The 17,851-nt window shown below is 46.3% G+C and overlaps 1 protein-coding gene across 1 annotated transcript; it reads left to right on the top strand.

The window, feature by feature from the left end:
• Window positions 1-156: 156 nt before the first annotated feature.
• Window positions 157-17,647, top strand: RNF183 (ring finger protein 183). The gene is made up of 2 exons (XM_079925840.1): window positions 157-1,757; window positions 16,770-17,647. Exons 1-2 carry the CDS (start codon window positions 1,664-1,666, stop codon window positions 17,378-17,380), a joined length of 705 nt encoding a protein of 234 aa, XP_079781966.1. The 5' UTR covers window positions 157-1,663; the 3' UTR covers window positions 17,381-17,647.
• Window positions 17,648-17,851: the final 204 nt, after the last annotated feature.

Genomic DNA, 17,851 nt, shown 5'->3' with positions numbered 1-17,851 from the left:
GGGCTGCACAAACACGAGACCTGCACTGGCGTTGAAGAGGCCCGGCCACTGCAGCGCCTCGCCACGGTTAGACGAGTTATCAAACCCGTCCGTGGATAAGAAAATGCCAGAGATGAAGCCTAAAAAAATTGCATTTGTATATTTTAACATTTTTTACTTAGTTTTATATAACTCTTTCTGGGGAATGGCCAGAATAAGGCAAGGGAATCTCTGCAACAACAATGGAACATATAGAAAAAAGCAGAAAGATGGATTCAACTGTGCCAGCCACTTGAGCCCCCCTCGGTGAGGAGGGCAGGATCGCTCGGCTCTGTCTGTGTGGCCCCCAGGAGTCTCAGTTCCCCAGCCTGGTGCTCACAAGCCTGCTTTCCTCCAGGAAAGTCACTCTGCCGTCAGGCAGGTCCATACCTAAGGCAGCTGAGGCCTGGAGAGTCCCTTTCTGATGAGTCCCAAAGAAAGATTTAGCATTCGTCCTCTCTGGCCCCTGCCTGTCCCTGATACCAGTGGCTGACAGCCATCTTCCTTGTCCCCTCCTGCTCCTCTTTGGGGCCACCTCCCACACGCTGCCTCCAGCATGAGGCAGGAGAATCTTAAGCTTCGTGCAAAGCGTCAGACCTGAATTGGACTCTCCATTTCCCCATGCAGCTGGATGATCTTGGGAAAGTTATAAAACCTGTTTCCTCACTTATAATATGGAGCTTCATAATCAGACGTTTTTTACGGGGGCTGTTCCCAAGGATTCAACTGTGTTAAATGTCAGGCAAGCTAGTGGGTGCTTACAAATGGCAGCCACAGCTCCTTAGCACCCGCTCTGTCCAGACTAAACGCTTCACACAACACATTTACCACTCCTTCACCCGTTCTCCTTAGATGGTATTTTCTAAACCTTTAGCCACTGTTCAGCTTCCCTGTGATTCCCTAAGTTATGGATCTTTGAGCTCTGAAAGGACAAAGTGGGTGGTGGGAGAGGAAGCTGCATCGTTGAGCACCTACAGGTGGCTGAATACATGTATCCTCACTGCAGTTGTGTTATTCTCATGTCACAGATGAGGAAGCTGAGGCCCAGGGACATCCAGTCCTCTGCCCGAGGTTACACGCGTGGGGAAGAAGGGGAGAACTGAGATCTGGGCCTGGGTCTGCCTGACTTTCCTCCTCACCCCTTTGCCTCTGCATGATGTCACAAAGTTCATTTTAGAAATTTGTAGGCCATGACATTGTGTATTTTCTGGACCAGTTATTAACTTTTTGGCTCCAAGGAGATCCTCCTGGCCAGGTGCCTGGGAGCAGTAGAGCAGGGTGTCTCGGGGAAAGTCCTAGCAAATCCTGAACTATTAGTGCTACAGGTTAGCCTTTCTTCTAGAAGGAAGACAGAAAATCCAAGGGAGTGGTTGGGAGGGGTCCCAGGAAAGGGGAACAGCGGGAACATATGTGAGAAAATAGAAGGGCTCTGATGAAGTAGCCCAGTTCTATTACCAATAAAATTGTTTCCCAGGCTTCCCTGGTGGCGCAGTGGTTAAGAATCTGCCTGCCAACGCAGGGGACACGGGTTCGAGCCCTGGTCCGGGAAGATCCCACATGCCGTGGAGCAACTAAGCCCATGCGCCACAACTACTGAAGCCCACGCACCTAGAGCCCGAGCTCCGCAACAAGAGAAGCCACCACAATGAGAAGCCCGTGCAGTACAATGAAGAGTAGCCCCCGCTCGCCACAACTGGAGAAAGCCTGCGTGCAGCAACAAAGACCCAACGCAGCCAAAGGTAAATAAAAATAAATAAATAAATGTTTCCCTACACTCTATACATGCTTGCTATAAAAATTCCTTATCTGTGCATTTTAAGTAGAAAATAGATTAATAAATCCAAATGTATTATAGGATTTTTCAGTCTTATATGCTCTAATCAGGTACTCTCAGCACCTAAGATACAGGCTGCTAAAATGCATTCATTTGTGCATTGAACACTTCATTTTAGAGGCTATTCCTCTAAAACCATATAAAGGAATTTTCCAAAGACACTTGACTTTTTCTTTTTTTTTTTTCCTTTTTTGGCCACGGTGCGTGGCGTGCAGGATCTTAGTCCCCCTACCAGGGATCAAACCCACGTTCCCTGCAGTGGAAGCGTGGAGTCTTTATCACTGGACCAGCAGGGAAATCCAAGTTTTTTCTAGGAAAGTATATAAACCCTTGGAATCTGGCCAATTAAATTTTTAAAAAAAATTATATATTTACTTGTATAAGTTGAAAATATTTATATATTTAAGGAAAAATGCATGGTGATTATTAATGACCTTTTAATTTATTTTTTGGTGGCTTATAAGAGGACATTTATTTTTACTAAAGGTTAAAAATAACCTGGAAAAGAGTGATTATTTTCTTTAAAATAGCTACCAGCAAGTACTGTGATGCAGTGAATATCATCGGTATCCCCAAGTATCAGACAAGTCCCCATTATCACTATCTTCCTGAACAGTGATTATTAAAGAAGGTTCCCCAGGAGCTCTGAGTTTACAGTCATTGAAACAGAAATAATGTCCGATCTTTTAGCTGTAGCAGCAGAAACGTACCTTCACATGTGTGTTTTCAGCACTGGTATTGAGAGACGTGTTGTTTTCAGTCTGTAACAGCCTTCATTTTGACACAGGAATGGCAAGTATAGAACTCAGGTCACTTGTTTTTTTAATATTTATTTATTTATTTGGCTGCACCGTGTCTTAGTTGCAGCACACGGGATCTTTCGTTGCAGGGTGCGGGCTCTTTGTTGCGGCACAGGCATCTCTCTAGTCGCGGTGCTAGGGCTCTCTAGTTGTGGCTCACGGGCTCTAGAGCACGCAGGCTCAGTAGTTGAGGCGCAGGGGGCTTAGTTGCCCCGCGGCATGTGGGATCTTAGCTCCCAACCAGGGATTGAACCCACGTCCCCTGCATTGGAAGGCGGATTCTTAACCACTGAACCACCAGGGAAGCCCCCACTTGTTTTTTTTAATCTTTTAACACTGAGATAAAGGAACTTAGCTTTTTCTGAATGGCCTTTTTAAAGCATAATTATCAAAGAACAGCTTCATCATTAAAACACAGCAGACTGTTAGTTGTTCCTGCAATGGGCACTTCTTAGCACGGGCAGTCCAGCTAAGACAGCATTCCCAGCTAGGCACAGCCATAAGAATAAGTTGGTTTCAGTGGAGTGTGAGTGGAAGTGATGTAACTTCCACCCTATTAGATCAAAAGGAGTATGTTTGTCCAGGATTTCCCCTCTGAGTCCCTTCCCACTAGGTGGGATGCAGACTGCCAGCAACGGCTTCAGCTATTCAGATTAGGACAAGATGATGCAACAAGAAGAAAGAAGGAACCTGGGGCCCCAAATAACCTCCAGGAGCTGAGCTGTTCCAACAGCCTGACCAGCTGTACTGTGACTTGAAAGAGAACTTCATTCTTTTTAAGCCACACACACACACACACACACACACACACACACACACACACACATATAAACTTTTAATTCAAGTTTAGCCATCACAGAGTTTCATATGTCTTAAGTTTATAGCTGGCAGAATTTTCTTAAACTGAACACACTCTAGTAACCTAGATGAAGCAGCATAATACATCCAGGAACGCAGATGGCCTCCCTCATACTCCCCTTCAGAACTATCAGCCAAGGGATTTATAACAGCATAAATCGGTTTTGTCTGCTTTTCTACTTTATATAAGTAGAATCATATTGTAGTAGACGGAAGATATGGCCACAAGCTTCTCCCATCCCTGTATGTGTGACCCTTCGCAAAGTAACTTCTCATTAATAGCTGGGATCTATTTTCCCAGCCCTTGAATCTGTGACAGCCTTTGACTTGGTTTGACCAACAGAATGCAGAAGAACGAATGCTATGCAAGTCTGAGGCTCAGCCTTAGAGAGAGCTTGCCGCTTCACTTTCACCCTCTTGGAAAGCTACTCCGAGGCTGCCATGTCAGGGAGTGACCTAGGCCCTGTGGAGAAGAACCCAGTACCACCACACATGTGAACAAGGTCACCTTGGACCTTCCAGCCCTGCCAAACCTGCAGCTGAATGCAGCCATAGATGAAATCGGAAGAGAAACTGCGCAGCTAGCCCACAGAATCATGAAAAACAATAAATTGTTTTAAGACTAAGTTTTGGGACAGTTTGTTATCCAGCAGTAGAGTTAGGTGAAACAATGTGTGCGCTTAATTTTCGTCAGGCTTCTTGGGCTCAACATGTTTGTGAGATAGCTTGACATTGTTTGATAGTATTCTACTGTGTGACAATATTATAATTTATCCACTTAACTACTGATGGGCATATGGGTGTTTCTAGTTTGGGGCTCTTATAGTTGGTGTTGCTATGAACATTCCATTAGCATGTCATCGGGTGAAATATGCAGGCACTGTATTCACTGTGTAACCAGGGGAGGCCATTCTGGGCCACAGGGTAGAGTGCATGACCAGCTTTAGTAGATACCACCTCTTTTCCAAAAAGTTTGTCACAGGTCACACTCCCACCAGCTGTGGAGGACCTTCGGCAGAGTTTCCGTTGTTCCGTACCCTTGCTAACACTTTGTGCTCTTAAACTTTGCAAGCCTCAGTTTTAAAGATGAGTGTGAAGACTGTACGAGGGAAGTGTCAGCTCCACGGGCCAACATTAGAAAGAAGCTGGACCAGCTGGTCTTGATTATACCTTTCTTCCTGACACCTCCAGTTAAGAGGCCAGAATTTTAACAGTAAAACCTTATATGCTCTATACAAACTACTTTCACAATCATAATTTCATCTGAGTCTTCCAATAAAATAACACTGGTGTCAACTAGCACTGCATGTTCAGGTGCTGAACTCGCAGTCCATCCAGAAATAGTCTTTTGGAAACCAGCCACCTCCACATGACTAATAAACTTGTACACATTTAAAATGGGGCTGCATGAAATGTTGTCCATGATTCACCCTAAGTGAAAAACACAGGTGACAAAACAGCCCCATACAGCCTCATCCCATTTTGGTAAAAATATATCTGCACATATGTCTATGTTTGGTAAAAATAAATCTGCACATTCATAGCTGAAGTTCTGGAAGAAATAGAGCAAAAATGTTAACAGTGTTAGCTCTGGGTATTGAGTTTAAAGATGAATTTATCTTCTACTTTATGCCTTTTTTTTTGTAATGAGGATGAATCAGTTTCATTTTTAAAACTTAATTATTTTTGAAATAGATAACTCATTCACATAGTCACAATCAAGAGTGCAAGAGTTTATACATTAAAGCCTCCCTCTCATCCACTTCTGCCTTCCATCTGGCTCCCTCCAGAGGTAACCAGTGTTACCAGCATCTACTGTACTCTTTCAGAGACATTTCATGCATATTCTACAAGCAAATACATAAATTTGTTATTTCCTTTGTCACTTTTATGATCAAAAACAAGACTATTTTCATTTTGAAGAAAAGGTTGTAGAAGACTATTTTATGATGTGGAAAGATAAGCGGAAAGGCTACAAAACAGTATGACATATTTTATAATAATGTATGAAAAAATTTTGCATTTAAAATACTTATAAAGAGACTGAAAGGCTATACACTGAAAGGCTATGATAAACATACCTTTGTCCAGAAAGAATTTTTCTTTGTTTCTAATTACCATCCATAGAAAAGTTCTTATTGTGAAACCATAATTCAAATTTCATACTGAAGATTCTATGACCCATTTGTTTGAACCATGTGATAATTAGAATACAATAATATAATTACAAAAAACCACTTTGAGTTGCCTCTCATCCAGAAGATGTTATTTTTACAGTCTTATTTATTGTGGAGAGGGCTTTATTCACATTGTTGGGATCCTGAGCTTTATTTTTTCGGTGGTCATCTCTGCATGTAGGATTTTGGGTGAGTTTATTTCCTCCTTATAGGTGACAGTGTGGCCTGGTTTTAGGGCGTGGACTCCAGCACCACCATGCCTGGTTCAAATCCCAGTCTGCCGCTCCTTAGCCTCACGACCTTGGGCAAGAGACTTAATCTGCGTCTCAGTGCCGTCATCTGTGCAATGGAGACGGTATGATGGCAGCACCTACTCACAGAGTTGTCATCAGGGATGTCATACGATTCAGGTAGAGCCCCTCGAATAGTGCCTAGCATTGTTCCTAAGTGTCAGTGTTATATTCATCTGAGTTGCCTAATTTTTCCATATTGGACATGTACTACAATAAAAGTTAAAGAATAAACTCCCATGAGAGAAGGGAAACTAGACAGATGTAGAGACGAGCACAAATGAGAAAGTGCCATAGAGAAGAGTGCGAACCATGAGGCCCCGGGAGCCCAGCGAGGGGGGAGGGGCCCGGCTTTTTGATTTCGACTAAAAGCCCCGGGAAAGGATCCCTCTGTTGGTACTGCAAGCTGAGCATTCCAAGAGCAGAGATGGACTTTGGTCCAGGAGCATTCTCTCCGGGCATTTGGAGAAGGCCTTTGAGACCTTCCTGGAAGCTGCCCTGGCCCTTCCTTGTACAAACGGCCTCTTGCAACTTTTTGCCACTGTCTTCCCGGCAGGGGTCATGTGGAGAAAGGCTTCAGAGTAAGTGTCAGGACTTACCTGGCTGTGCCTGGCCCAACTCACTCCAAGGACCTTCAGGGGGCAGTTACTGCCACCCTGATGTGGCGGCAAGTCTGGGGGACTGGAAGACAAGATGCTTCATTCACAGCCCAGCTGGAGGAAGAACCATCCAATTGCAGTTCTGTGTTTCTAAACACACCAGGTGGCATAGGCAGGAGGCCTGCTGTCCTGTGTCCTCAGCCGGGAACCCTCTGCCTGGGGACAGAGAGGGGAGGGGAAGGCAGATGAAGGGAGAGGAGGAAAGCGCAGGGCTAGGAGCTGGAGGCCCTGGGGTCCAGCCTTAGCTCTGATGTTTCGCATTGATGTTAGCTGGGATAAATTCTTAATTTCATCAAAATCCAGTCACTCCTCACAGAATCCCTTGAATTGATCTGGGAATAACAATGCCAGATGTGACCTGCTTGATGAAAGGAATTATGTGAACTACTTTATATTTGAAAGAATATCTAGATCCTGTAGTTCCTGCTAAGTCTGAGGTAAACGAGGGCTGGGAAATAGTGTTATGTCAGTGTTTCTAAAATTATTCAATTGACACATTTTTAAAATAAAATAAAATAAAATAATAAAACAGTTCATAATCCTTATCCACAATGCTTAAAATCCCCCCGTTCTGGAGACAAAGGTTTTTTTTTTTTTTTTTGCGGTATGCGGGCTTCTCACTGTTGTGGCCTCTCCCGTTGCGGAGCACAGGCTCCGGACGCGCAGGCTCAGCGGCCATGGCTCACGGGCCCAGCCGCTCCACGGCATGTGGGATCTTCCCGGACCGGGGCACGAACCCGTGTCCCCTGCATCGGCAGGCGGACTCTCAACCACTGCGCCACCAGGGAAGCCCTGGAGACAAAGGTTTTTTTCATTAAATTTGGTGCCAAAATTGACCTGATGTTGCTTATTCTTTTGGGTATCAATCTTTATAATAAATTGCAGAATATTAATAAAATAAAATAAATTGCAGAATATTAATGCATTTGATTACCAGGTGCTGCCTCAGGTCTCACTAGTATATGGTAAATGCATCATATTATCTTCCTAAAATATGAAAAATTCTGAAACACATCTGGCCCCAAGGGTTTTGCATGAGGATTGTGACGTGTAAAACAAACTCAGATGCTGCACACAGGAAATGGGGAGGGAGGGACGGTGTCCATTCCCAGGCTGAGATTCACCCAGCCCTGTCTGGGACATCTTCTTCCTGGTGTCAGATCCTTGAGAAGTCTTTAAGAACCTGAAGACAAATGTACCCGGGATGAGTCAAGGAGCATATACTGGGGATATTTTTCCTAAATTAGTCCTCATACTTCAGTGTGTCTCTGAATCCCCCTGGGGATCTAGTGAAAATGCAAATTCTGATTCAGTAGGTCTGGAATAGGCCTGAGCTTCTGCATTCCTATCAATCTCCAGGTGATGCCTCTGCTGCTGGGACTGTTCTGGCCTCCGGATAAGCCTAAGGCATGGCTCCAAGTGATAACAGTGTCGTGCCCCACAGGGAGAGCTGCCCCCTGCCCTTGGCGGGGGTGGGAGCTCGCTCAACACTGATCACCTGACCAAAAATTGCCTCGTCACCGCCTTTTCTCCATCCTCCGCTGCCCATTTACTGCCTCTGCTGCCTCTTCCTCCCTGCATGGTTCATGCCACCCTCCGCCTCCATCCCCGACCTTGGCTGGGCCTCCCCAAGTCTCATGACTCTTCACTCACCCGGTTCCAAGGTACTGCTTAGACGAGGTGCTTTTCCAGCTGACTGACCTCACCTCCGAAGCATGAACTAAATTAGTTCAACTCTCAAATTCCTGAGATGGCTCACTATCTCTCCTGGGTATCTCCCCGGAAAATTTTCCACTGTTTGCAAAGTACTCCCTAGCCCTGACCACCCAGAGATATTAATGATAATGCATTTGCTCACTAGACAAGCAGTGACCCAGGAAAGGGCCATGGGTTATTTTATTTTTATGTCAATGCTTGCAATGCCCTGACTGATTTCTTACACACCCTCCTTGCTTCTTTTTAAGTTCTGGATTCCCGGGTTGCAGAAAACTCAGACTTCCTTGTTTTCCAAGTGAATTTTCTGATTGCAAAAGTAATACATATTTATTAATAAAAGTTTAGAAAATATAGTTAAGAAGAAAATGTCAATACCAGTACACTTAGCATGCAGAGATAACCATTGGCACATTTTGTCTCATGGGCTTTCAGGCTTTATATATAAATTTTGTTTTACAAAATCTGGATCATACATATAACATTTTGTAACTGCTTTGCCCCCCTCCATTTATAGTATATTGTGACCATTTTCACAGATCAATAAAAATTCTTCTGCAATAGCATTTTAAATAAGGGACTTCCCTAGCGGTCCAGTGGTTAAGACTTCACGCGTCCACCACAGGGAGCGTGTGTTCAATCCCAGGCCAGGAATAGAATGAAGGCCAAATACACATATATTTCTTATTATAAATCACAATATCACACATACCTTTTGGATACTTACAGGGAATTATATTATTATGTAAAAGTGTATAAACTTCTTCACGGTTCGCATGAGTTGCCAAACCAGAAAGCATGGCTTCCAAACTCTCAAATACGAACCAGATCCTTTGGGCTGAATCAGTGTCTTGAATTCTCACTAACCTTAGTTAACCAGAAGTGATACTGGAAAGCAGGGCGTTCTAGGTCTGAGAGGGAATTCCAGGCCACCAGGTCATGCCTTGAGGCATCCCTCTGTCTCCTGCTCAGAAAGAGGAAAAATGCTTAGAGGTCTTTGTTAGGGATCTACAACTTCCCAAAGAACACAGCTATTTTTCAGACAATTCAAGGCTAATCTAAATCCTGCAATCATTTTGGTATTTATTTTTCCAGCCAATATTTATATATTTAAAATGAAGGGATTAGGGGAACTTCCTGGCTGTCCACTGGTTAGGACTCAGCGCTTCCACTGCAGGGGGCCCGGGTTCAATCCCAGTTCAGGGAACTAAGATCCTGCATGCCTTGAGGTGCGGCCAAAAAAAAAAAAACCAAACAACAACAAATGAAGGGATTAGATCAATAAGCGAATGGTTAAGTAATCTGTGGTACAGCCATTCAATGAAATATGATACAACCATTAAAAAACTGAAAAAGCTCTTTATGCACTAATACAGAATGATATCTCAGATACATCGTGAAGTGAAAAAAGCAAGGTGTAGAACCATGTATACCAAATGCACATTTGTGTAAAAAGGAGGAATAGGAATACATAGATATTTTGACATAGGAGTTTTGCTTGTGTATTCATAAAGCATCTTTGGAAAGATACATAAGAAACTGATGGTATAATTCCTTAATTTTTAGGGAAATTAGGTAGCTGGGAGAACAACATTTTCATTGCAAAATGAAACCTCTTGTGCTGAACATGCAAATGTATTACCTCTTCTAAAATAAAAATTTTAAAACACAAAATAAGGGGACTAGGGCATTTGATTACATCCTAAAATACATTTATTTCTGTTTATTCTCCAAACCCCAATTTAAATGGTCAGTAAAGGAATAAAAGAAGAGGACCATATGTACAGAGAATAGGAGAGGGAACAAAAGATGGATCGTATGAACACACTTTTGGGAGACAGTGAGGCAACGGCACAGATTTCAGAGTCACACTTGCAGTCCCAGCTCTTTAACTTGCTTCTCATGAGCTCTTGGGTAAACCCCTTACTTGCTTTGGGCTTCTGATTCCTTATCTGTGGAAGAGTAAGGACAAGTCATTTATTTTATGTGATCCATATTGCGCCTTGTGGGAGTGTTGGGAGGATTCATTGCCCCAGATCAGAAGCATTTAATAAAGCACATAAACTGCTATTATTACTTTTAATGATAGCAGCGGGCTTTAGCTAATATTATGTTAATGTTTGTCAGTCTGATAGGAAAAATAGCAGTATCTTATTTAAAATCTGAATTTCTCTAATTATAAATGAGGTTGAACAATTACATATATATTCCACTTGTATTTCTTTTTCTGTGATTTGCCTGATCATCTCTTGATAATAGTTAACATTTACTGCATGTTACTGTGTACCAGGCACTGTGTTATGATCTCTGCATGCATTATCTCATTTAACCTGTGGATCAAATAGGTAAAATTATTATGCCCATTTTCAGCTGAGAAAAATAATATTTAGAGAAATTAATTGCTCAAGTCTCCATCACTAGTAAGTAGAGTCTGGATTCTGAGCGAGGACTTGACTCTGACCCAGAAATCTGACTTGATCGAGAACCCAGGCTCTTCAGGCTTATGCTTCAGTGACTCTCCCCTAATGGTTTTTCTTTTGGATTAAATAATTTTCTCAATATTTTGCAAGTGCCCTTTGTATTTTAGTTGCAGGGTGCAGAGTAGGAAAGGGTCGATCTGCGCCGAGGGGCAGAAGTGGCATCAGAGACAACCTGCCTGCCTGTCAACTGCCCATAAGGCTGTGTGTGAGCCAAGGCGGTGCAGTCAGAGGTGATGCAGGAGACCAACCGGGTGCAGAACAGAGGCCTGCAAAGATGAGTGGACTTCGACCCCCTTAGAGAGAAAGCAAGAGTGACTCACAGGAGGAAGATGAAACCAAAGCTTCCAGGCTGTCCCTGGTAGGCTCAGACAGTCCAAAGGCAGCAGAGGGAAGGAGAGAAAATCCTGAGATGGAGCGCTGCCCAAGAGCTTCCTGAAGACCATGCAAATGAGGCACGCCCACAGCTGCCTGGAAACCAGGCCGGGAGAAGTCAGAGCCCAGAGCACATGCTGCAGGGCCGTGCTAGGCAAAGGAGCTGGAGGAGGTGGAGGAGGCACCAAGGGAGCAGGTAAGGAACCAGGGAGGGTCGTGGAGGGACGGCTCACAGGGCCCTGCATCCTGAGAGGCAGCATCGTCCACCGACCGGGTGAACGCTGTCCTGGGAGGCAGGGCTCCTGGGATCATCTTTCAAGCTCAGCCATTCTTTAGCTGTGAAGCCTTGGGCAAGTCACTTCACCATTCTGAGCCTTGATGTTCCCATCTATAAAATGAGTGTAAAAATAGCATGCTACCTGTGTATTGAGCATCTGCTGTGCTTTGCTGGGCACATAACAGTCATTATCCCCTCCTCACAGCAAGCTCATAAGGTGAGATCATTAGCCTATATTACAGAGGAAAACAAAGCTCAGAGAGGTTAAGCCATTTGCCTAAGACCTCACAGCAAAAAAGCCTGGTTCCAGAGCTGCACACTGTCGACTCCTGATCCTGCTTCCTTCAGAGGGTGGTTTTACAGAATCAAATGGTCTATGCAAATGGAAAATAAAATTGCAAAAGGCAAATTATACCATCAAGATGTGAGTTACCACACTTAGACCCCGGCCAGGACTGAGGCCCTTTGTAAACTGGGAAGTCCTATAAAAATGCTAGTTCTTCACCTCTCTCCTCTGGAGGTTGAAAGTATTGGGGTGATGCTACAGACAATGGATATTTGGCTGACTGACCTGCTCACAGACTGAGGCGATGTCTTTGGGGTGGTATTGGGATGTCCTGGCTTGAGAGTGAGTCGTTGGTGGTTAAGTGGCCAGAGTCCCTCCTGGCGACAGACTCTGAAGCCACAGACAAGGCCTGAGGTGACCATGGCAGATAAGGGCCCAGGTGCTGATTCAACAGTGATCATCTCTCCTCTTGAGCATCCCTTTACAGCTTTGGCCATGGAACTTCAGAAAACAGAAGCCTGCTTTGTGGGGAGGGGAAGATCTTTAAGGGTAGTAAGCTTAGTGCAATAAAGTCAGAATAAAGTTCAAATTTTCAGGCAAGAGAATGAAAAACAAACAAACTAACAAACCTATAATCTTACCCCCAGAGACAACCACTGTTGACATTTCAGTGTTTGTTTTTCCACACATTTTTTTCCATTGCACACATATATTGAAAAATTAGATCATACTGTAATATGTTGGGGGTTTTTTTGTTTTTTTTTTGCGGTACACGGGCCTCTCACTGTTGTGGCCTCTCCCGTTGTGGAGCACAGGTTCCAGACGCGCAGGCCCAGCGGCCATGGCTCACAGGCCCAGCCGCTCCACGACATGTGGGATCTTCCCGGACTGGGGCACGAACCTGTGTCCCCTGCATCGGCAGGCGGACTCTCAGCTACTGTGCCACCAGGGAAGCCCTGTAATATGGTTTTATTACTGGTTCTTTTCACTTAATGACATGTCATGAACGTATTTCCATATCAATAGATGTTTTATCACATCATTTAAAGGCTGCAGAATATCTCTTTGTATGGATGGAGCAGAATTTATTTAATAAGTGTCCTACTATTGGATAATTAGGCAGTTTTCAATTTTTAACCATTAGAGCCGTGCTTTCTACTCAAATCTTGGCACAGGTCCTGGATTATTTCCACAGGATAAATTACCAGTGGGGGAACTGCTGAATCAAGGTTATGTATATTTTAAGGCCTTTGATAAATACTAAAGGTCTGCTTCTGACACACTCTGGAATTCAGGGGCTCCTCAAAGCTCAATGCAGAAAATTTCATGGCCTCAAAGTCAGCCTTGAGCCTTCCTCTCTCTCAAATCCATTTGCAGGGATAATGCAACCACCTCATATATAGTCTTTACTGGGTGCCAGGCTCTGTCTAAGAGCTTTACCCTCTGAGGCACCACTTTTAACTTCCTCTTCAGAAGAAACTGAAGAACAGAGAGGTTAAACAGTTCACTTGGAATCACAGCCCTAACAAGCAGTGTGTTGGGGGTCAATAGCCTTGACAACCTGGTTCTAGAATCTATGCTGTCCACTGCTTCTTGGAAAGTATATTTGATTGCATCTGCAAAGATACCTTTCACCCATCCCTTTGATCTTCTCCACCAACACCTCACATGCATCAAGCCCCACCATCCCAACCTGGACCATGGCTAGAGCCCATAACTGGTCTTCCATTTCCACTCATCCCTTTCACTCTGTCTTCTGCTCTGCAGCTGGAATGTTGCTTTAAAAATGGAAATAGGGGCTTCCCTGGTGGCGCAGTGGTTGAGAGTCCGCCTGCCGATGCAGGGGACACGGGTTCGTGCCCCGGTCCGGGAAGATCCCACGTGCCACGGAGCGGCTGGGCCCGTGAGCCATGGCCGCTGAGCCTGTGCGTCCGGAGCCTGTGCTCCGCAACGGGAGAGGCCACAACAGTGAGAGGCCCGTGTACCACAAAAAAAAAAAAAATGGAAATAGGATCGGGTAACCCCCCCACCCCCGAACCCTGCCGGCAAGCACATACATACACACACGCTCAGCCCTAGAATAAAACCCAGATGTATCCCCCAGCCTCCAGGGCAGCCTCTCTGGCTTCTTCCTAAAAGCCACTTCCCCATCCAGACCCACCCACTACACCCCAGTCACCCGACCTCCTTTCACTTCCTCAACGACAGAGCTTTTTCTCACCTTAAGGCTTTGGCACGTGCTGTTCCCTTGAGCTCGAATGCTCTTCTTCCACCCTGCAGGGCTGGATTCTTCTCATCCTCTGGTCTTGGCTTTCATATCATCTCTCTGGAGAAAGCTTCCCTGGTGATCTCACCTGAAGCAACAAGTCCCCTAAGCCCATTTTCCTTTTTGTCCTTTATAGTGTTAATTAAAATTGTGTATTTATTGCCCATTACTCATTAAATGTCTCTTTCCCTCACTAGACTCTAAATGTCATGAGGTCAAAGACCATGTCTGTTTTGTTCCCCATTATTTACCCAGTGCCTAGCACAGCACCTGGCATGTGGCGAGCTCTCATTAACTCAATGACTGCTCGTAGAAAGGACGAATTGTCCGCAGAGGGAGGCATTCATTGGTGAGGATCTTTGGCAAAGTATCCGAGCTTCAGCCAGAGCTGTTCCACCCTCCTCCTGCATGTCTTCACTTCCTCTTCCCTGTCCCGAAGCAGTGACAGAGGTCTAGGGTCTAGAAGGAAACCAGGAAGCCATGGGTGAGAACGTAAGCAGGTTTTGCTGCAGGTGCCAACTCAGTCAGGGTAGATGATGTCATATCGGGGGCACATGGGAGACTCATTACCCCCAAGGCCCCCCTGCACAGTTCCTGGATTCCTACCATGAGAGACTTCTGGCCACGAGGAATCTCCTAGTGAAAGGCAAACACTCACTATCCAGTTAATAACACACATCCAGCAGGTGGACTGAATGGCTGAGGGCTCTACCTTTCTGACAGCAGCATGGTGGTGGCCTGGAAGTCCAGGTGTCACCACTAACTAGTGGGTGACCTTGGGTGAGAGTCACTTCTTGCCTCCCATCTGCAAAGTGAGTGGTTAGGATGGAGAAGAGGTTTTTAAACTTCTTTTTCCTCAGAAGCTCAAGTCTTCAACTTGTTCAGATGACCAATATAAGTCAAGTGTTTCTGGTTGAAATAGGGATGTGGGGCTGGAGCGGTCCTCCTCCCTGACTCCCGCTTTTAAGTCCCAAGGGTGGTGGGAGGGCTGAGTCTTGGACTCCAAGATCTCAGCGGTCAGTGCCTGCCAGGCTGACCATCTGTGTCATCGAAGGACAAAGAAGGCAGCCGGGCTCGCATGTTCGGGGTGTAGCTCCTTGGGCACATTAAGTGATCGGAAGGGGATGGGAGAGGACTTGTTGAATCTGATATTCAGAGAGTATTCAGAGACTTTAGGCTGTGCAGCAGGTGAATTTCATTGAATTGAAGGGCAGGGCAGGCAGCCCCTTTGTTTGAGAAGGAGGTTTCAGCCATTTTAGAAAAGAAATGAGGGCCCGGGAGAGAGGAAGCCCAGAAGGCTCACTTACCCTCTCCACAATGTAGAAGAAGGAAATTGCCACCCCTGCCTTTCCAGGCCAGGGATCCCAGGTCTTGAAGAGACCGCCCACAATCTCACAGATAACTAGGCTTCCAGGGTTGGTTGTTTGCCACGCCCCAGGGGAACACGGGTCCCTCACCTCACTACCCGCCACCTGGGCAGCTCTCTGGCCTTCGCTGCAGGCAGGTGTGCTCAGGAGACTGCCGCCTGGGCTACCTGGCAGCTCCAGGTGCTGCGTGGACGCTGCTATGGAGACGTGCCCCGGGGTTGGTGGTGAGAAGGCAGTCTCCCAAAGCTTTGCAGATTCTGGAGGGGAAGAGGCTGGAGCCTCAGGCCCTTCAGGGTAGTCTGCCTGACAGCCGTAGTGCCAAGGAAGGCCAGGTGGGTGCTCTGGGAGTTTCTAGGACAAAGTGTGTGTGTGGGGGAGGAGCCAGGGGAGGCCAAACTTCGGGAGGAGGTTCTGGAAGGGCTGATCTGGGCAGGGGAGCCTCTCCATGTTTCCAGGTCAAGGGGAAAGGCCTTCCCAGAGGCCCCCTTGCCAGGCCAGTGCAGTGCCCTGCACAAAGACTGGGCCAGTGGCACTGAGGATTGGCCCTGCAGCCCAAGGGGAGGAGGGAGAGAGGGCCTGGCATTTGCCCCCAGAGGAGGGATAGACCAGGGAATTCACAAAGCCCATCTCTGGGCTAGTCAGGATCCGAGGCAGCAGGGAAGGAAATATTTGCCCTGTAGCAGGAAGCACTGACTGTGGCTCCTCTCCCTCTCCCTGGAGCCCAAGAGGCCAAGGGCAATCACGTGCAGCACAAGGAGCATTTTTATCCATTTCCAAAGCCAGGGTGCCGTCTCCTTGAGGGAGCTCGATGATCGTGGGGTGCCTGAGGCCTGGGCCCGGTAGAGGGGATGCTGCAGGAGCACCACACCTAATTCTACGGCTTAGGGACTGGGCGATCTGAAACAATCGCTTCATTTTTTTTTTTTTTAATTTTTATTGGGGTATAGTTGATTTACACCTGTTAGTTTCAGGTGTACAGCAAAGTGAATCAGTTATACATATACATATATCCATCCTTTTTTTAGATTCTTTTCCCATATAGGCCATTACAGAGTATTGAGTTCCCTGTGCTATATAGTAGGTCCTTATTAATTATCTATTTTATATATAGTAATGTGTATATGTCAATCTCAATCTCTCAATTTATCTGTCCCCCCCTTACCCCCTGGTAACCATAAGTTTGTTTTCTACATTTGTAACTCTATTTCGGTTTTGTAGATAAGTTCATTTCACTTCACCTTTTGAACCTAAGTTTTTTCATCAGTGAAATGTGGGCGATAATACCTTTTAACAACCCACAGGACACAGCCTAGGGCCAATACAGGCACGGAGCTTAATGGGTGTTCCTTTGCTCCTTTTCCCTTTCTGCCAGGACATCTCCTGCCAGACCTCCCAGTGTCTGGTCTGAGGATGGCGGAGAAGCAGAGCCGGGAGCCAGAGTGCCCTGTGTGCTGGAACCCCTTCAACAACACGTTCCACACCCCCAAAGTGCTGGACTGCTGCCACTCCTTCTGCGTGGAATGCCTGGCCCACCTCAGCCTGGTGACTCCGGCCCGGCGCCGGCTGCTGTGTCCGCTGTGTCGCCAGCCCACTGTGCTGGCCTCCGGACAGCCTGTCACTGACCTGCCCACGGACACTGCCGTGCTCACCCTGCTCCGCCTGGAGCCCCACCACGTCATCTTGGAAGGCCGCCAGCTCTGTCTCAAAGATGAGCCCGAGAGCCGCTACTTCCTGCGCCAGCCCCGGGCCTACACGCTGGAACTCGGCCCCGGGCCTGGGAGCCAGACTGGGCCCCCCCGGGACGTGGCCCCTACCACCATCCCCAGCCCCATCCCCAGCTCCAACCACGACTCTCTGAGGGGGTGTTTCCGCAACCCGCAGTTCCGGATCTTTGCCTACCTGCTGGCTGTCATCCTCAGCGTCACTCTGTTGCTCATCTTCTCCATCTTTTGGACCAAGCAGTTTTTTGGGGGTGTGGGGTGAGCATCTGTTCCAGACAAAGAACCACGCCTTTCTTGGTTGCTGCTGGGTATGAGGACTGCAGAGCCTCATTTGGGGTCGTCTTCCCTTGTAGTATTGTTCTTTTTTACAATCCAGGGATTGGCTAGGCTGTGCATCTGCTTCTGGGAATGGAGACAGTCCTACTATAATGAGAACCTCTGAAAGCTAATGGGAAAAGATACGAAGAGAGCTCTGGGTGTGAACCACGAGTCATGGAAGGGCCGAGAAGCAGATCTGTGATGCCAGGGCTACGTAGCATGTTGTACCAAAGGGCTGGGCGATGGCATCCAGGAACCTGACCCACTCAGACAGCAAGCTGCAATTCTTACTGGAGCTGCTTTGAACTCAGTTCACATTTTTTGGAGTTGCTCTATTATTTGTTGCTAAAAAATTTGGAAAGTGAATTTCAATTGTGAGCAAATGTGTTTGTCTTCCCCTTTCAGTTTTCTCTTT

Source organism: Stenella coeruleoalba, assembly GCF_951394435.1.
Source record: "Stenella coeruleoalba genome assembly, chromosome: 7".
NCBI classification, from domain to species: Eukaryota; Metazoa; Chordata; class Mammalia; order Artiodactyla; family Delphinidae; genus Stenella; species Stenella coeruleoalba.
Note: the sequence above shows the minus strand (reverse complement) of the source record. Positions and strands in the feature narration are given on the sequence as shown.